The 21,340-nt window shown below is 33.0% G+C and overlaps 1 protein-coding gene across 1 annotated transcript in view; it reads left to right on the top strand.

Moving 5' to 3' along the window:
• The window catches only part of MSH4 (mutS homolog 4), a 53,922-nt gene that overhangs the window by 27,949 nt on the left and 4,633 nt on the right, over positions 1-21,340 (top strand). The window contains exons 10-18 of the mRNA XM_010989044.3: positions 2,436-2,500; positions 3,609-3,778; positions 5,220-5,356; positions 6,338-6,441; positions 7,651-7,775; positions 9,253-9,453; positions 12,517-12,635; positions 14,302-14,430; positions 20,320-20,494. Of these exons, the coding sequence (XP_010987346.2) occupies positions 2,436-2,500; positions 3,609-3,778; positions 5,220-5,356; positions 6,338-6,441; positions 7,651-7,775; positions 9,253-9,453; positions 12,517-12,635; positions 14,302-14,430; positions 20,320-20,494 (1,225 nt within the window). The remainder of the gene's footprint in view (positions 1-2,435; positions 2,501-3,608; positions 3,779-5,219; positions 5,357-6,337; positions 6,442-7,650; positions 7,776-9,252; positions 9,454-12,516; positions 12,636-14,301; positions 14,431-20,319; positions 20,495-21,340) is intronic.

The raw sequence follows: 21,340 nt of genomic DNA, 5'->3' as shown, positions 1-21,340 counted from the left end.
ATTACCACAATACAATTTTAAAATTCAGGATTTTTAACATTGGTACAATACTATTACAGTTGATTCTTGAACAACATAGGGGTTGGGGTGCAACCCAACTTCGTGCAGTAGAAATTCCATATATAACATACTGTTGGCTCTTTATATACCCAGTTCCTCCATATCCACAGTTGTTCCGTATCTGCAGTTCTGCATCTGTGGATTCATCCAACCACAGATAGTGTAGTACTGTAGTATTTACTACTGAAAAAAATCCACCTGTAAGTGAACCCATGCAGTTCAAACCCATGTTGCTCAAGGGCCAGCTGTATATTATGTATAGCTCATATTCACACTTTTCCAATTGTCCTAATAATGTTCTTTATGGAATTCTTTTTCCTGATACAGGGTCCAATTCAGGACCATGCATTATATTTAATGTAATTTTTTTTATACTTCTTTAAACTGAAAAGTTCTCAGCCTTTCTTTCTCTTTCATAATGTTGACATCTTGAAGAGTAAGGGTCAGTTTTTTAATAGGATATTCCTCCATTTGTGTGATTGTTTTCCCATGATTAAATTCAGCTTATACATGTTTGGCAGTAGTACCAAATAAGCAATGTTGTATCCTTCTCAGTATAGAACATCAGGAGGCACATGTCATTATTCCCTTCTTGTGATCTTAACTTTAATCAGTTACTTCACTGTAAAGTTATATGTATGTAATGTGTGGAGAGATACCTTAAGACTGTGTAACTATTCCTCATCAAACTTTCACCAATTGAATTTGGCATTTATTAATGACTCTTACCTGAAGTAACTCTGATGATTAAAAATGGTGATTTTTTTCATCTATTTTAAAATACTACATGATTCAAAATATTGAAATTTTTTTCAATTAAAAGATAAAAAGAACTGATTTTTTTAAAAGAAAAAATAATGAAAATGTGGAAGAATTTTGTTATAGAGTCCATTCTAATAAATATATATAATGAACACAATTTGGCAAGATTTCAAAAGTGTTGTCATCTTTCTTAGAATGAAAAAAGTATAATAAATTATTCCCCCAAACTGGTAGATTTGATGAAACACATATTTCAAACTCTGGTATGTAAAAGGCAAAGTAAAAGCCAAAGAAAATTAGGAAAAAATTATAACACATAACAGACAAACTGTTAATTTCTATCATCATAGAAATCATGTAATTGATAAGAAAATACTGGAATGCCAGTAGAAATATGGAACATGATAAAAAAAAAGAAAATCAGTGGTCATTAAATAATACTAAAAATGTTCAACTTCATTCTTAGTCAAAGAACTGCAAATTAAAACCATAGTTTTCATCTGTCAAAAAAGCAAAGTTTTTTTCCTTAATGGATGCAACTTACTGCTAATGAGAGAACAAAAGAGGTAGACAATTTCATAGATGGCTGGGAGGAGTACAAATTGTACATACCTTACAGGAATGTTTTGCAACATATATGTTTTGATGCTGTAATACTATTTCTAGAAATCTGTTCAAAAGAACTGCTAAGAGGTGTTGACCAAGATTTATGTCCAGTGATGGTTGTTTCAGCATTGTTTATATTCTATTAGTGTAAGTAGTGTAGAACTCCAATAATTATGGGGAGAGACTCTTTGCTTCCCACAGGTGGAATATTATGACTTACTAATTTTTTTTAACTATGAGAACTTTCTGATGCTTGTCGTGTAGAATTAAGTAGGAAAGAAAAGGAGCATGCAATAATATAAAATTTTTGATTTGAAAAAGTAAAAGGAAATGTACCATAATACTTAGAGTATTTATCTTTGGAAGAGTGGTAGAATTATGAGTGATTTAAATGTTTTTCTTTATGCTTCTATGAATTCTAGCTTTTATTGGTATATAAATATTATTTTTCTAAAATGTTAGCATTACCTCATAGCAAACTAAAATAGGAGCTAAAATGTCAGGTTATCTATGTTGTCTCCTCTTTTCTGTTTATTCAAATAGTGCCCATTCATAGTTTCCATTAAGCAAAATAAAATCCCTACTTTTGCCGTATAAGAGTGTTGAAGTTGCTCTGTTTACAAATATATAAGATATTCTTTAAATTTAATTTATATTTAACCCAGATTTTGGGATTATGTGTAGAGTAATCTCAGTGCACAATGATAGCTGTTTAAGTACCTACCACTAATAAATAGTTTAGTGTTAATGGTTAGTTGGAAGACAAGAAAAATAAGTCACAGTAGAGCAGTGGATGCCACTTATTAACCATGTGCTCTTTATCTTGAAAATGGGCCAGATATATTCTGTCTTCACATATCTGAAATTTCTTTTATGAGTATACAAAGGAGAAGATGAAGCAAGAAATCACTTGATAAACTATAAAGTATTAAACAAATGTAAAATGCTGCATTTGAATAATGTCATAATTTATTATCCTTAACTATCTTTATTTTATTCTTTAATAGATTGCTCTGAAGAACTGTAACACACCTTTATTAAGAGCTTACTGTGGTTCCTTGGAAGATAAGAGGTCTCTGTCATTCAGCTGTTAATAAAATAGCAGATTATTCCATTCTTCCTGATCATAACTGATTTTAAGGACTTTAATTGTTTTCTATACAACAATTCCTTGAGTTTTAACAGAAACTTTAAACTGTTCATCAGAAATCTAATTGTACATTGCATCTTATAAATACCAATAAATAGGATAATAGCACATTGAGTATTTGTGTTAATGGCTATAATTAATTAGAATAGCATTAAAATTGAAATCATATGCAATTTTAATGTTTCTTTTTTTAGCTTTTCTCTGTGGAAAGACTTGCAAGTATAAGAATATATTATTTTCTTTTGCTTAATCATGAAAGACCTAATGTAACCAAAAAATAGTCTATATGAATACTGCATAAGGTCTAAATGCAGTTTAATTTTAATATTGTTTTTAGCAGTGGCACCTTGGTTCTTGACCAAAAAGACTTGTAATACTTAAAAATGGTTACTTTATTGATTCAAGATTCTACACTTTGTGTGAAGCCAGGAAATGAGGTTAATAGTAAAATAGAATTAATTACAAATAAAATACAGGACAGAATAAAATAAAAATTAGAAAAATAGGTATTACTAGACTTCTGGTTTACATGATCCACACTGACAGTTGTAAGGTTCTTCTTATACTGTCTCATAATACGCTTAGTCTCCCTTGCCCCAACTGAGGGCAAGGACTGTATGTTAATCCTTCTTTGAATCACTGCATCTAACACAATTATTGCTACATGGTATAAGTAAATGTTTGTTGAGTCAATGAACATGAAGCTAGAATTTTTAAAACAGTGATTCAGGGATATATTTTATACTCACAGACACTATGTATGATTTGAGAGATCTGTTTATTAGCAGTTGTGAGATTGTCCTTGGTGGTCCCATGTTATTTTAGGAGAATAGTTAAGACTGACAGAGTAGTTTAAAATTGACACGGCCACAGTCCTAATTAATTTTAAATATGTATTTTGCTTAACTATTTTCAAAATAATTTTCAACAATGATTTTTAAGAAAACATGTTATTTGCTATCATTAACTATTATTCAAATTGTACATTAAAATAATCGACGGTCTTATTGCCTACAATGTTCTTTTTTAGGTTTGGAATTATACTTGACAAGATTAAAACAGTAATTAATGATGATGCGAGGTACATGAAAGGATGCCTGAACATGAGGACTCAGAAGTGCTATGCAGTGAGGTCGAACATAAATGAATTTCTTGACATAGCTAGAAGAACATATACGGAGATTGTAGATGACATTGCAGGTAATTTAATTACTTGAGCACATTTTTTCTGTTTTTTTTTAGAAATAAAACAAACTTTTTAAGGATATAATAATGCTTTTTTGCTGATTATAATTAGCCATGCATTTTTTGAGAGGGAGCCCTCAAATTGTTTTTATTTTTATTTTATTTTTTGTTGAAGTATAGTCAGTTACAATGTATCAATTTCTGGTGTACAGGATAATGTCCCAGTCATGGAGCTTGCAAAATAGTAGTGGAGACAGATAATAAAGAAACAAACACATACACATATATATACATATCCATATTGATATATAAATTATACCAATCATATATAGTAAATTGCGCATGGATATAAGAGATATAAAGAAAATAGTCAGGTTAGAGGGATCAGAGAGTGACTAGGTGTGGAGGCATAGAGGATGGGAATGTTTTTAGTACAAAGAATAGCCTAAGAAAGGAATTCCACCCTCTGGCAGTGGTAGAAACTGAAGCACAAACACATGAGGAAATCTTAAGGGTTGAGAGAAGAAATTTGTTAGGATGGAATAGGGCATTCCCTTACAGAACTAGTAAGATAAGTTTAGAATAGTAGACTAGGGGTCAGAATTTAGTCTTTGAAGGCCAGTTTGGAGATTTTTCCCAAGGAAAATGAAGAGGCATGGAGATGTTTTTGCTCTGTGAAGTGTAAATGATCAAGAAGATATGTTGAATGAATTTAAGTGGAACAATGGAAAGTGGAGATATTTTAAACTATTAAAAGTTAATAAAGCATTATTTAGGATGATAGTAATGTCTATGAGAAGAGAGAAATGCAAAGATTGAAGGAAGAATTGATAAAAATGAATAATTGAGTAGATACGTAAAAAGGAAATGTAGCCGTTGGTGCTAATTGAAATTTCTCGCCTGAGAATGGTTGTACCACTGAGAAAAGCAGGAATATTATTGGAGGAACCATTTTTGAGGATTAAGGATGTTAGTTTTCTCAAGTAATGTTCAGAGCATTAATGGTCATCATGTTAAAAATATAAATTTAGAACTCTGTAGTGAGTTTACAGTTGATAGGAAGTTTTTTTTTTTAAGGAATTTTATTTGATGATTCATCTGTTTCCTTTTTGGAGTATTTTGTCTTATAAAATATATTTTGTAGATACAAATTATTATACATAAAATAGATAAGCAACAAGGATTTACTGTATAGCACAGAGAATTATACCCAATATCTTGTAATAACCTATGCTAGAATATAATCTGCAAAAAAACCTGAATCACTGTGTTATATACTTTAGATTAATGCAATATTGTAAATCAACTATACTTTAATTTTAAAAAAGTAACAAGACCTTCCTACTTATATATAAAATAACAAGAAAAAGTTATGTGATTTTTTTAAACATGAAGAGTAATTTTCTCATTAAAATTTCTTTGTTTTGTTTTTGTTTTTCTTATTTCTGGTCATTAGGAATGATATCACAGCTTGCAGAAAAATACAGTCTTCCTTTGAGGACAAGTTTTAGCTCAGCTCGAGGGTTTTTCATCCAGATGACTACAGATTGTACAGCCCTACCCAATGATCAACTTCCTTCAGAGTTTATTAAGGTTCATTCTAGAGTTGGGGTTAGGAAATTATTATTTCTGATTTTACAGAGTTACATTTACATATTTTCAGGCACTTCTTGAGTTTTACATGCCAAATTTCTGAATGTTCTGTATATTGCTTCTCTTACTCCTACCCCTCTACCTAACAGCTTTACTAATCTAAGAATGACTTAGAAGAATTTTTTAGAGAAATACCAAACACAGTGCTTCCCACAGTTCTGGGAGCTTGATATGGGTAAAAAGGGAAAATGAAGAAAGACAGTCCAAAAGGAATTTTTGATCAAAAAAATTTACAAAGTACCGTGCTTTCTCCTGTTTCAGGTTGTTCTCAATGCACATCTGCCTATTAAAGTTTTAAAAGTCCTGATGTAAAGAAATTTGCTTAATTTTTTAAATCCAGTGTTGCCAAACCTTTGGACCAGGGTGATGTTTTTTCCTATATACATGTTAACTCCTCCACAATATACCAGTTTGGTGAAGTCTGACTCACACTAATCTTTATTTTCTCTGCCCCCAGTGGGTACCTTTTGACAAAAACAAACCATTTAACTTTCAGGTCTTTAAAATATGTACTATATTACCAGTAATAAGGCATGGAGGAAATAAAGAGTGGATTGAGAGCTTGAGTGAGGTTCAGATATGGGGCAATGGCTAAGACAGGGATTAGAGATGGAGTGAGGATTACTATCTGCTATGCATATTATTAGTAATAAGATGTAGTGTTTTAACATTTCTACATGGCTATTTTAAGACCTGTAAAAATAGTTGTGTCAGATAGACCAGGTAAAAAAATTCATCTTTAACTTTAGTATTGATCTTCCTTTTCTCTTTCACAAACATTATTTGGGACTTTGTGGTACTGTGTCTCAAAAACTAAAGTGATTAACCTAAATACTTGTATTTCTATTGTTTAAAGTCTGTATGTTTTACTGCATAGGAGTGTATCTGTGTCTTGACATTTGTTTTTTAATCTCTTAACAGATATCTAAAGTGAAAAATTCTTACAGCTTTACATCAGCAGATTTAATTAAAATGAATGAAAGATGCCAAGAGTCTTTGAGAGAAATTTATCACATGACTTATATGTAAGAGCATTTGAAATTTTTGAATACTGAATTAAATTGGTTTAACTTGAGGTACTCTGGTAAATTTTATTAGTTGACAGGTTGTAGAAAATTGTAAAGTTATGAATGTTAACAAGCAAAGAACATTTCCTGAAAAAAACAGTTAAAATTTTAAAGTCTGTCATTCTGATTGGGATCACTGAGCCTCACAGAAGATTCAGAGCAAATCTTAATTATGAAAAAAAAAATATCCCATTATACTAGGTTGTAGAAGAAGCTTGGTACCCAACCAAATTTCCACATTTCAGCAATACTTCATTCATTCTTTCAATGAAGTTTTAAGAAATGTCATAATGACACGAGCTTGAAATATCTCTAGTACCGCGTGGTACATTCCACCATGATGTATAGCTAAGCACGTCATGAGCTTATCTTGGGCTTTGCTCAGTTTATTCCTTTCCTTTAGTGTATAAACACTCAATTCTCATGCCTTAATACTTATACAGCAACATCACAATAATGCCAATTGTTCATGGCACAATAATGCCATGAATTTTTACTGTTCATGGAACAGTTGCAATGTGTCTAGAAATAAGAACTAGGACAGTCAAAATTGATGAGCTGAGGTAATAAAGATGGCCTTTCAAAACAATTTCAGATCATGGACCAAAGAAATTATAAGATATAGTAAGTTTGGGGAATGTATTTCTCTATGTGAAGGCAAAATTTTTATATTATGTCACAATATGATAATTCTGCCACATAAAAGCTTAAATATGTTGTTAGGATGTTTGTGTATGTGTGTGAGAGAGAATGGGTGAGAGAGAAACTACATAATAGCTTTTGTGTTGAATTTAACATTGCAAAACTAAAATTATTAATAGATGGGATCTGTTGAAGTATAGTGAGGGCTTGATTTGACCTTTATAAAATATTTCTATTAATAAAAATTTATTTTATTAATATTTAATCCAAGCAGTGATTTCAGAAGCATGGTGTTAACACACAAGAAGATGGATTCTTTGCTGCTAAGTAACGGTGACCTTGAGTATGATATTCAATTTCCTCATCTCTAAAATGAGGCAATAGAACAATAGATTTTATGTATAGTGTACAATTCAACTGTGAATGTTACTTTACCTCAGGCAATGAATTTAATATTGTTTTACAATTATATTGTGTGTCCCTTTTTAAAAAGCATTACTTGACTTACCAAACATGTACTTTCAGGATAGTATGCAAACTGCTTAGTGAGATTTATGAACATATTCATTGCTTATATAAACTATCTGACACTGTGTCAATGCTGGATATGCTGCTGTCATTTGCTCATGCCTGCACTCTTTCTGACTATGGTAAGTTATTTTCTTTGGAATAAATACGTTGCATACTGAAATTTGTATTCCATTCAAAGAACTTTATATAACAATTATGAATATTTTACATTTTTTTGCCCGAAATATAGTCTTGTGCCTGTGGCCCTAGACTAAGACTCAACACAGAGAAAATGAAATTACCCTTAAAGTTTCTTTTAAAATTAAGAAAATTATTTACTGAGAAACTGACAAATCAGAAAGGAAAAAAACTGCAAGAAACTTAAAAGGTTCTCAAAATAAGAAAGACTGTAGAGCTGTCTTCTTGGTAGAAATAATGATGATCCAAATGTATAAAGTTCAAATCTGAAGCTACATCAGAAGCAGTAGGATACTAATAGTAATAGACATGAGAGAAATGAAAGTGAAAATTTTAAAAAATTTGCTATTTAGATGTGAGCATCCCAAGATCAAAAATCCTATCATTTATTTTTGTATCCCAAGTTTATACACAGGCTTTGAATACAAATGTTAAGTAATTTTCTAATGTTAAATGAATACTTCAAGTTAGCCCTCCTTGAAATTTCTTATCCAACTTATCAGTAATAACTGTACTCCAGTATGTAAATTTGCATAATTTGTATGTAATAATTAAGGTTGAGTAATTGTAGGATTAATAACATTAATAACATTAAAATTTCTAGTTAAAACCAGCAGTAATACTTCCAAAATATTATGTTAATTTATTTTTATAATGGGAAAGGTATTTTACAAGGTTTTTTTCATAGTTGGTATTTCTATATTTCTTTTGAAAATGTTACATTTTTCAATTGGTTATTTTATAGGCCAAAACTTTTTAACTTTTTATCTCTCCTTGGGGGTCATAACCTTACTTTAAGGATCAGCTATTTTAATAGTAGTTTTCTTAACTAATAAGATATTTGATGTTGCTCCATTTTGAAACTCCAAACTTATAAATAATGAATTTTTGGTATTAAAAATGATTTTTAAATAGTTAAAAATTTTTTTCAAATTAACCTCACTTTTATAATGAATGCTTTCAAGTTTACCCATGTGTTTCATCTAGAGGCCTGTAGCATTTAAATTTTTACTTGTCCTTCCACCCTCTTCTTCCTCCCTTCACCTCAGAAATTATCCATAGAGACCTGATCATTATTTCTTTCTATAAATTAGCAGTATCTCTTTTGTCTTCTCTATCCTCTGAGATTTCTTTTTAGACAAAATTTCTATAAGTTTGGGCATAAAATTATTATTTTATTTGGTTTTACTCTATATCCATACCTCCTTTGAAAAGCTAAGTATGCCAAATTTGAAATAATGCTGAAGGCTAGGATTAAGTGAATGTGCAGTTTTGTAGTTGTCTTTATACTTTGGGATAGAATAATGATATTGTTGCTAATTGACCCTAGTAAAATCACTAAATTATATACAGTACTTCCACATCACAAAATCTTTAAGTATAAATAATCTTTCAAAACCTTTCTATTTTTCTCTTTAGTTCGGCCAGAGTTCACTGATACTTTAGCAATCAAACAGGGATGGCATCCCATTCTTGAAAAAATATCCGTGGAAAAACCTGTTGCTAACAATACCTATATTACAGAAGGGAGTAATTTTTTAATCATAACTGGACCAAATATGAGTGGGAAATCCACATATTTGAAACAGATTGCCCTTTGTCAGATTATGGCCCAGATTGGTAAGTTATGGATTTACTTTATAGTTAACAATTCTACTCCCCATTTAAAATATTTTGTGTCCAATATTTGAAATCCAGGTGCCTAATTAACCTAAGAGCAGTTTGGAGTAGATTTTCTTACCTGAAAGTATGATAATGTCTAGTATATAGACCATAACTTTTATTATTTGGTATTTATTAAGCTCCATCCAATTTGGATTACATTGTACTGAAAATTTTGTGGGATATAACAGAAGTAGGAACTTTCTCATCATTGCTATTAATGTTGTATCAACTGTTACTAAACTGAATCATAAAATTGTCTGAGATTCAAAAACTTTATTGTGAGAAAAAGTAAAATAAATAGGATAAACTGCTGCCTTTAATAACCCATGTAAGATTTTCCCAAAATTATAACATTGGGCAGAGAAACATTTCCCTTGCTTAACCTAAAAGGGACCAATAACTTGGCCACAGCAGTTGATCTATTACACAGATGTGTGCACTCACGCATAAATGGCTGTCACAGGCCGAACGTTGTTATGTATTTCTTAGCATAAAGGCACAACTCACCTCTTATCTCGGAAAACTGGGTTCCTTGAGGACTATGTGAATCAGAGATGAGATGATTGGTCCTAATACAGTGGTTCTCAACCAGGGATGGATTTTGGTTCTCCTTACCCTGGAATTTGTCAATGTCTGGAGACATTTTTGATTGTCACAACTAAGAGGAGTGTAAAGTCCAAGGATGCTGTGAAACATCCTACAATGCACAGGATACCCACTTTCTCCTTTTCACCCTGCAGCCCTCACATACACACAAGAAAGTTTTATCCAGCCCAAGATGTGGTTGAAGAACCCTGGTCTAATGTAATGTAATGGATTATAAAGGAAATACAGCAATAATAATATTGGTCATATAGTGCAAATTTACCCTTAATACTGGGAAAGAAAATCAGAGAGGAATGAATGAATGAATGAATGAAGAGTAAATATTTTATTGAGTTTATAGTTTAAAAGGACATTGTAGCCAACTTCCCTCCCCTTGTAAACATACACATTCATAAGTGACATAATAATCTTAACTTCTTTTTGACTAGTTATGAGGTCTGTCCTTTAAAAAAAATAGGCTAATTATTGGATAGCTATAATTATTAGAACATTCATTATAATGAATTGAAATTTGACTTTCTATAACATCTACTCATTAGTCCTAATTCATATCTTCTGAGCATTTCAGAATCATCTAATATCTCTTGGGAATAGCCCTTCAAATATTTGGAGAAAATTGCTATTACTCTACTTCTCTTGTCACTGTCCATCTTCAGCCTATAAAATACCTTAAAGTATATATAATATCTGATTTGATTTGATTGTAAAGGAAACAGAAGGACTTGAAAGACATGAAAGTTAAGAATACAGGCTTTGGGACTAGACCTAGCTTGTCTAGTTATTAGCTCTATGATCTTAGGCAAATTACTTAACCTCCTTATTTTTTCTCTCTGTAAATGAAAATAATAATAGTACCATGTTTTAGAATTGTTGTAAAGATTAAGCAAGATAATATTTATAAAATGCTTAAGGGAAGGGTGTGGGAAAGAAGGAGACTTTCCAGATAGACGTAAGAGCATGCTCTAAAGCACAGAAGCAAAAGAACAGTATGATGTTCCCTGGGAATTGCAAGAAGTCCAGAGGCTTAGCGGTTCCTCACCTAACAGAACAGAGTGGCTGTGAGAAGTAGTAGGCTGTAAAGCTGGAGAGATGGGCAGGAGTCACATCTTGAAGGGCCTTAGGTACTTAATGGAGAGACTGAAATTTATCCAGAAGTCTACAGAGAGCTATTGAAATTTAAGCAAGAGAATGGCATGATTGGATTTGACTTTTAGAATGATCACTCTGGCTAATGTTATGGTTAGAGGAAAGCCAGACTAGCAGCAAAATACCAACCAGTAGGCTTCTGTGATAATTTAGACATGATGATAAGATGTTGAGAGCCTTTTTGGTGGAGGTAAGAGAAAAGGGAAAATATGAACATATATAGCACATATGCTGTGTTCTGTGCTTGGTACTTTCCCATTCATTTTCCTACTTAATCCTTCTGGCTATCCTGTGAGAAAGTTGTATTTAAGATAATATGCTCTCTGAGATGCAATCTTTATAATTATTTTTATTATTACTGTTACTTTTATTTTTATTAGTATTATCCTGACTTGCTTTTTCTGCTTTCTAGTCCTTATTCTTCAGAGGAGGATCTTATTTTTCACCCTTGCCTTTGTTTTAAATCTTGGAATAATCTGGCTTTGTTTCTTCACTCATATAATTTCACCATTTTGTCTGTACAGAGTTCTGTATACTTGATACTTTTCCCATTCAACTATTTGTATATTTTTATCTTCTTATGATTTTAGAATGCCTTTTGTATCTGATTTTGTATGGATAAATACATTAATATATAGGTACATTATATATTAATAATAGGTACGTTAATCAGATTGATTTGTTTTCCAAAGATAAATATTTTAAATTAGTTAGCCTGATGGTTGCTCAGACAGAAACAGTCTTGTGGATGAAAATTTACCTTTTTAGAAACATTTAATGTTTACTTGCATTCTAATTGTGGTTATTTCTGCATATTTCTAATAATAGCTATCTCCTGACATACCTTCCTATGATTTTATCAACTTGAGCTTCATAAGCACTTCCTTCAAATTTTCATATTTTAAATATTTTTATCGTCTAACTATATTATTTAAAATTTTTATCAAGTTGATAGCAAATTTTTCTAATGTACTTGAATATATATTGTCTTATTTGAACTTCCACATAAGTTTGTACAATAGGTAGGGTAAGCATTTCTATTTTATATGTGAGGAAGATGAAACTGGGAGAATTTAAGTGTTGTCCAAGATTATACAGTAAATGGTGGAGCGCGGGCCATGTCTTCTAACTCCATATTCAGTGATCTCTCCACCATGTAATCCTTAGATAAGCTAGTAAATAATGAATTGGTAGAAGATTCAAAATGTTAGTAGTACTTATGTTTTATAAAAGCAGCTCAGTTTAGCTTGATCTGATATTTTATAGGATCATATGTTCCAGCAGAATATTCTTCCTTTAGAATTACTGAACAGATTTTTACAAGAATCAGCACTGATGATGATATTGAAACAAATTCATCAACATTTATGAAGGAAATGAAAGAGGTACCCAAACTCAACTTTTCTTTTTTTCCTTTTTCAGTTTTATTAGGTAGAATTATTACATTTCAACTGCACATACACATTATATTGCATGTAAATATACATATATATATACAGTATATAGCACTTTTTTTAGTTTACATATATGTACTAATTATTGTTTCTAAGAACAGATTAGAGCTTTAGCTTTTTAAATTTACATAGCTATCAAAGGAATAAAGCCAACTACAAAATAAGAGTCAATAGAATGCAGTAATCCAGTCATAAAGGACAGACAAATGTGTTTACACATATTCAAGAAATCAGTCATCTTAGTTATAAGTAATATGTAATTTTTCTTATGTTAAAAATGTATTGAATTCTCCCACTAATGGTCAATTATAATGTAAGAAAGTATTCTTATACTAAAGCAAGCAGATATGTGTATACTGCTCTACAAGAGCCAGAGGGCAGTCAAAGACAGCTTCCTAATTTCTCTTATGAGGAAATGGAAGCAAATGTTTTATTGAAAAATACAGCTTTAAAGAAAATGCTTGTGTTACTGAATGATAAAAACGTGCTTTCATGTTTTTATGTGAAATATATAAAAGACTTCAGAAAATGATGACCTGTTCAGGAACATTTTGCATAGTATCTATTGTTCCTCTTAAGCTTGGTTTTAAAATAAAAGATCACTGTGTTAGAAGGCTTTTTAAAAATATCCATTTCTGTGTTATTGTAGGATTTTTATTTCCTGTAACAAAGTATGTATTATCCCCTATTTCTGATCTGACCAAATGTCAAGTAGGCTTGAGGGGCTAAAGGGATTCAGTATAGCTCTTGAGCTGTCTTTTGTAGCTAGGAATTTCTGGATCACTATACAGTTGTGTAATTTTCTTTAGATAGATGGAGAATAAAGTTATCTTTTGCCCACAGTAAATGAAATTTATATAATTATTTAGTATGTATTGAATATCTATGGGAGAATACATCAATGGACCAGGTACTTAAGGTGTACTTTTAAATGGTCCTAGCTCTCGAGAAGCTTAGTCCTGTGGAAAGGTAAAATGGCTATGAAGGTTACTATTGTATCATGATATAAAAAGGGTGGAATTCTATTTTTTGAGAAAGGAAGTTAATTTCAGTAGAGAAGGAACATTTCTGCCAGTGAAAGTCTTGGTCTTTTTTGATAATGGATTTACATTTTTTTGTTTAATCAGAAATCAATGGACTTGGGATGATTTTCCCTAAATTTTTCTTCTCATTTTTACTGTCTATAGAGATGTTAAAATAAATTTGAGAGATAGTTTAGAGAGTGTCTTGACAATAACTGATTAGTCATTTCAATGAGAAGAGAAGAAAATGACCGTCTTTGTGCTTTATTTAAATATTTAATTCATTGCTTTATTTCACTGTATCTGAAACATCAATATTTTAGATAATGGTTATTTACTTTGTTGTCTCATACACATATGCATAATTCTGTTTATGTACGTATCAGCTATTCTATTGGAATTGTTAGTCATGAGATTTTTAGAGAGAAAAGCAATGCATTAGTTTCTGCTCAGCAGGATTTCTCTGTAAAAATATATTTCACATGAGCTAATAGACTGGATATTTCCTCATTTTTTTTTCTATGATAGTGACAGCTGTTTGGTTACGATGAATAATATTGAAATTGTATTTTCAGATAGCATATATTCTACATAATGCTAATGACAAATCACTTATATTAATTGATGAACTTGGCAGAGGTACTAATACAGAAGAAGGTATTGGCATTTGTTACGCTGTTTGTGAATATCTGCTGAGCTTAAAGGTATTCTTGTCTATTTATTTTAAGTTCATTAATTTTGAATACTCTATTTTTTATTGAATGAAAGATATGTTAAATTCTGTAGTGCTTTACAATTTTCAGCATTTTCACACAGAACATTTCATATAATCTCATAATAACACTTTTTTTCCCTACTCCTATACTGCCCCTTGCCCCTTCCCTTTTACCACTGGCAACCACTAGTTTATTCTCTGCATATGAGTCTGCTGCTTTTTGTTTTATTCACTAGTTAGTTATATTTTTTAGATTCCACATATGTGGTATCATACAGTACTTGTTTTCCTCTGTCTTACTTCACTTAGCATAATGCCCTCTAATTCTGTTGAGTCCTTTTTATGATGTATTTTTTTATATATTTATCATGATTGGATTTTACAGGCACCTACAAATGGCTCTTTAAGCAATTTTAGGTAATAAAAACATATCATAGCTTTCATATTTTTGTTACTTTATTTTAATCGAAGCAGGAATGATTAGTATGATAGTCATGATATAGAAAAAAGAAAAGAGGAAATCAAGAAATACAAGAAATATCAAAACTAGTCACTTGGCTTTAATTTAATCAAATTGCAAAACATTTGCTAGTGAAACATTTCAGTTTTTGACTGTGTGTAATAACATTTGACTGTGATGTCACAACATGAAGTAAACTAGGTATCTGAAGTAACTTTATGGAAAATCTCTTTTACTTAAGAGTTCATTCCTTTAAAGAAAGCATTCTTTTATAAATCAACTATGTAAAACAAACTATGATCTTTGCTCTATTATTAAGCTAATTTATAAAATATCTTTGTAGATGATCACTCAAAGTAGATAGTGGTATGCAAAAAAATAACAATATTTTTCTATATTTAAAGCACCTTAAAATATCACTAAGATGAGATTTTTCACTTTAAATGAGTCTGTAATGATTTATTATATAGAATGAGAAAACTTATTTTATACTTTAAAAAAGGTGTATGATGAATCAAAAGTAATGTTAATAGATAACAATCTGTAATTCTAATATGTCAGTTGATAAGATACCATGCAAGACAATGCTAATTCTCCTCAGGATCCACCCTTACCACCCTTCTTTGCTTCTAGACCTATAACTAGACTCAGATCCCAGGAGGCCCTTAAAGGTGAAGTACAAAGTGTGGCCCATGAGGAGGCACAATAACTTTAAAAGAACTACTTGAGTTTTCTAATTTATACAGATAGAAACCTGAGGAGCATGTGTAGAACTGGATATTAAAGATGTTTGGATAATGATGGAAGGAAGTAGGATAAGGCCAAATTTACTGATATTGACTCACTGAGCAGAGGTTTTGTTAATGTCACTCAGGATGTTTGGTTGGTTGGTTAAAACATGAACTAAAGGTAGCCCATAGTGACTAGCTTGGAAATGCTAGACCTGCCTTGGTTTAATATAGAGGAAAAGATTCAAAGGCTTAGAGAGGCTAGAATATTATTGTATATTTTTCACTTAAAACCTACTCACCTACCCTGCAAGGGTCCAGAAGACACACCTTTCACCATTACTGTGAGAAATAAATTTATGAGGAGAGCTCCAACATCCTTGAAATGCTCTGTGTTCACTCTTTCTGATAGGCTAGATCTTATAGTGGAAACTGCAGTCATTGAATTGGGAAGCCTAAACACAGTGGGAGTAATTGGATCTTGGGGTGGCGGGAGGCAACTGACGGTACTCTACCACCAAAGGCGAGATGGGAGTGGTTACCAAAACAGGCAGAAGAGCCAAAGCAGCAATCAGAACAGTCTTGACTGGGGCAGTCGAGTGCACTGGCTAGTTGATTGTGGTGTTCCCTAGAAATGAAATAGAAGGGAAGCATATCGTATTATACACTTGATGTGTATAAGCAGAAAAGTTTTAGGTCAAGTGAACAAAAACCTAGCCTGAACCATAAAAAAAGAGAGTCAGGGCCTCTCAACCAGTTTCTAGACCTGAGCCAGTTTATAGATCTAGAACCTCTTAAATGAAGGAGAAGCCAGGTTCCCTTGAAGAAGGACTCTGGTATGCTCCAAAAATTTATTCTATTTAGTTTTCTCCTGGCTTTCTCCAAAGGAACCTACAGCCTTTTACTGGGGTAACTGTGCATTGGGAAAAAGGAAATAATCAGGCTTTTTTAGGACTACTAGACACTGGCTCTGAACTGACTCTAATTCCAGAGACCCAGAACATCACTGTGGTTCACCAGTCACGGTAGGCATAGGGAAGACATATGATCAGTGCAGTTTTAGCTCAGATCTATTTTATAGTGGGCCCAGTAGGTCTGCAACCTGTCTTGTGGTTATTTCTCCACTTCTGGAATGTGTAATTGGGATATGTGTACTCAGCAGCTGGCAGAATCTTCACATTGGTTCCCTGACCTGTGGAGTGAGGACTATTTAAAGTAGAAAAGACCGAATAGAAGCCATTAGAACTGTTTCTGCATAAGAAAAATAGTTGCCCAAAGCAATACCCCGTTTCTAGAGAGATAGCAGAGATTAGTAACACCATCAAGGACTTGAAAGATGCAGGAGTGGTGATTCTCACCACATTCCCATTTGACTTGCCTATTTGGCCTATGCAGAAGATAGATGGACCTTGGAGAATGATAATGAATTATTGTAACCGTAGCCAGGTGGTAACTGAAATTGCAGCTGTTTTTACTAGATGAGGGTTTATTGCTTGAGCAAATAACACATCCTCTGGTACCTGGTGTGCAGCTAATTGACTAGCCAATGCTTTTTTTCCTCCATACCTATCTGTCAACAAAGCAGTTTGCTTTCAGCTGGCAAGGTCAGCAGTATACCTTCACTGTCCACCTTTAGGGGTATGTCAGCTCTCCAGCTCTCATAATTTAGTTTGCAAGGATCTTGATCGCTTTCCTTCTGACAGGATATCACACTGTTCCATTACATTGATAACATGATTCTGATTGGACCTAGTGAGCACAAAGTAGCAATCACTTTAGACTTACTGGCAAGACATCTGTGTGTCAGAATGGGGAGACAAATTTGACAAAAGTGCGGGAGCCTTCCACCTCAGTGAAGTTTCTAGGAATGCAATGGTCTGGGGCATGTTGAGATATCCTTTGTAAGGTGAAGGATAAGTTGTTATATCTGGCCCTTCCTACAACCAAAAAAGAGGCAAAATGCATAGTCGACCTCTTTGGATTTTAGAGGCAATGTATTTCTCATTTGAATTTGTTACTCCAGCCCATTTATCAGGTGACCTGAATACTGCTAGTTTCACGTGGGTGCCAGAGCACGAGAAGACTCTGAAAGAGGTTCAGCCATGCAAGCTGCTCTGCTGCTTAGGCCTTATGGTCAAGCAGATCACTCGTGTTTGAAGTGTCAGTGACAGACAGAGATGCTGCTTGGCACCTTTGTCGGGCCCTTGTCAGTGAGTTACAGCATAAGGCACTGAGACTTTGCAGCAAAGCCCTGCTGTCCTCTGCAGATAATGACTCTCCTTTTGAGAAACAGGTCTTGGCTGGCTACTGTGTGTCAGTAGAGACTGAACGATTAACCACGGGCCACCAAGTTGTCATGTGGTCTGAGCTGCCTGTCATGAGTTGGGTGTTATCTAACCCACCAACCATAAAGTTGGGCAGGCGCAGCAGCACTGCTCCATCAAATGGCAGTGGTATATACATGACTGGGCCCACGAGGCCCTGAAGGCACAAGGAAGTTACAGGAAGAAATGGCCCAAATGTTCCTGGTCCTCACCCCTGCTGTGCTACTTTCTCACCTTGCACCTGTGGCCTCACAGAGGGTCCCCTCTGGTCAGTTGACAGAGGAAGAGAAGGCCTGCCTGGTTTATGGATGGTTTTGCATACTATTCAGGTACTCGAGTGGACAGCTGTAGCACTGTAGTCCCTTTCTGGTACATATCTGAAGGACACTGGTGAAGGAAAATAGAGTGGGCAGAACTTCAAGCAGTGTACCTGGTTGTTCATTTTGCTTGTAAGGAAAAATGGTCAGGTGTGTAATTATATATCAGTTCATAGGCTGTGGTTAATGGTCTGACTGGGAGGAGTGGCCTCAGGAAAGGAGGATTTTAATAATCAAGTGAATAGGATGACCTATTCTGTGGATACAAGGCAGCCTCTTTCCCTAGCCACCCCTACCGTCACCCAATGGACTCATGAACAGAGTGGCCATGGTGGCATGGATATAGGTTATACCTGGAATCAGCAACATAAATTTCTACTCACCATGGCCAACATGCTGCAGCCACCCCTGAGTGCCCAGTCAGCCAGCAGCAGTGACCAGCGCTGAACTCTGATACAGCACCATTCCCTGAGGTAGTCAGCCAGCTGCCTGCTGGCAGGTTGATTACACTGGACCACTTTTCCAGCATGGAAGGGGCAGCAATTTGTTCTTACTAGACTAAATAATTTCTTTGGATACAGATTTGCCTTCCCTGCATGTATGGCTTCTACAAAAACTACCACCCATGAGCTTAACAGAATGTTTTATCCACCATCATGGTATTCCACACAGAATTGCTTCTGATTAAGGAACTCACTTCATAGCAAATGCAGTGCAGCAATGGGCCCATATTCATGGAATTTACTGGCCTTATGTTCCCACCATCCTGAAGCAGCTGGCTTGACAGTAAAAATATAATTATTGCTACTTACTTTTAAGGAGCTTAAAGTTTATTATTTTTAGCCTACTACCTTTAATGCCTAGCATAATCCTTGCTATATATAGGCCCTGAATAATTATTTATTAAATTAATTAACCTAGCGTTACTATAATAGATTGGTTTAATATATAAAATTTGAAGACATTACTGTTATTATGAACATGGGCCCTGGATTCTAAATAGTTTAGTAAATCTCTGAATATTTTTCTGTTGCTGTAAAGCAACAGAATTTATAAAAATTTATAAACATTTAGTTTGTTTTATACCTCCTTTTGATGTGTTTAGTAGTTAAGATTTTTTATTTTTCTGTCATATGGGAAACCATTCTTTCCCTTGCTATCCGCTTTCCATAGTTGATAGCTATTTGCCAGTCAAATATTTTGTTTTTAATGTCTTAATATTTAAAATTTCCACTAATCACCCATTTAGTTTCTCACTGGTAATGTCTTAAAACATTATTTAAATCTCTGTCTGCTTCATTAACCCTGGGCAGGAACCCACTATGCTGGTCATAAGTCACTGGAATCACCTCCATCAAAATCACCTGAAGTACTTAGGGAAAATGCAGTTTCCTGGGGCTCCACATTACAGCTACTGATTGAGAACATGAGGGGGATAAGCACCAAGAATTTGCTTTAACAAGCTTGCCAGTGGATTACTAAAGTTTGAGAATCATTGTACTAAGCAGTGTTTTCAAAGTCTTTTTTTTTCTCCTATACGTACCTAACCCAGACATAATGCAAATATCAAAGCAAAAACCTTTGTAATTTCAAATACCTAAGACAATCCATTGATTCCACTTTTCCAAAACTACTTATATGGGAGGGAGATACTTCTAAAGTTGAGGGAAATGTTATGATTTTATTTGTGGATTACTTCTGCAATGATTATTCAGTTAATAGCTTTATTTCTGGTAAACTTCATCCTTTCAATAGCTTTAGTTTTTAGTTTTTTTTTTTTTTTAGGATTTTATTTTTGCATTTCTTCTCTTTCCCATAATGTAACATACATGTGTATGTAAACATAATAAACATGTTTCCTTCACTGACCATACAATTTCAAAGCATTTTAAGGTGAAAATTGACCATGTTAGCTTCAGAGCTATCAGTTTCATTTCTACATTTCTGTTAAGCTACTTAGAAAGTTACACTAAAATTTTATGTTTGAATGGTTAAAATAGAATTTATGGTTTATTTAAAAATACTGACTTTCATTATTATATATTCTAGGCATTTACACTGTTTGCTACACATTTCCTGGAATTATGCCATATAGATGTTCTGTATCCCAATGTAGAAAACATGTATTTTGAAGTTCAACATGTAAAGAACACCTCAAGAAATAAAGAAGCAATCTTGTATACCTACAAGCTTTCTAAGGGACTCACAGAAGAAAAAAATTATGGTATTACATACAGAAATTACGTCTATACACTGAAACATGACATACTTTTGTAAGACAAATCTTCTCCTCTTTACTTGACTGTCAACCTAAGCAACTTTCCCTCCCGTTCTTTTGAGTGGTTATATGCTCTAAGACTGTTTTCTATGTCAAACTCACATTTATGTACATTAAACTTATTTTAAAACATATTAACAGTGACTTTCTAGAATTGCAACACACGAAAGCCCCAAAAGTATAGTTTCTAGTCTTAGAAAAATGTGATTTTAGCTTATATTTGCAAGTTATATAATGAATTGAAAATTATATACTTCTTATACACTCTTTCAAGTAGCAGGGTCCTTCCTCCGTTTTCTTCAGATTCAAGGAATTTGATAATTAAAGTTTAAGTCTTAAAATGGAATGTATGACCAAATAATATGTATTCAGAAACTTGATTAGATATTTTCTATCTATATCATTATATGATGTGTAAAATTGCAGATTCAGGGAATTTTCAATTGCCCTTTGCATATACAGTTACAAAAATTATTTTAGCTATGAATGTAACTTTTGTGAGGGAAAAAAATCACCTTTGTTTTGCTATTAAAATGGGAAAATCAAATTAATAACTTCATTTGTATCAGATGGTTAATCTTTATAAGCCTCAATTTCATCTGTTAAATGGGGTTATATGAGGGCTTATGAAGATTAAATGAATTATCAAATACAATCTTCCTAGCATAGTGCCTAGCAATTAGTAACTTCTGAATAAAAGCTAGTGTTGTTTCTGTTCCCCCTAAAGCAATACATACACTATTAGCACACAGGAGAAAGTATATAAGGTATTTATACAATCAGACGTTGAGA

This window comes from Camelus dromedarius, chromosome 14 (assembly GCF_036321535.1).
Source record: "Camelus dromedarius isolate mCamDro1 chromosome 14, mCamDro1.pat, whole genome shotgun sequence".
In the NCBI taxonomy this organism is placed as follows: domain Eukaryota; kingdom Metazoa; phylum Chordata; class Mammalia; order Artiodactyla; family Camelidae; genus Camelus; species Camelus dromedarius.
This window is presented reverse-complemented; position numbering and strand designations above follow the sequence as displayed.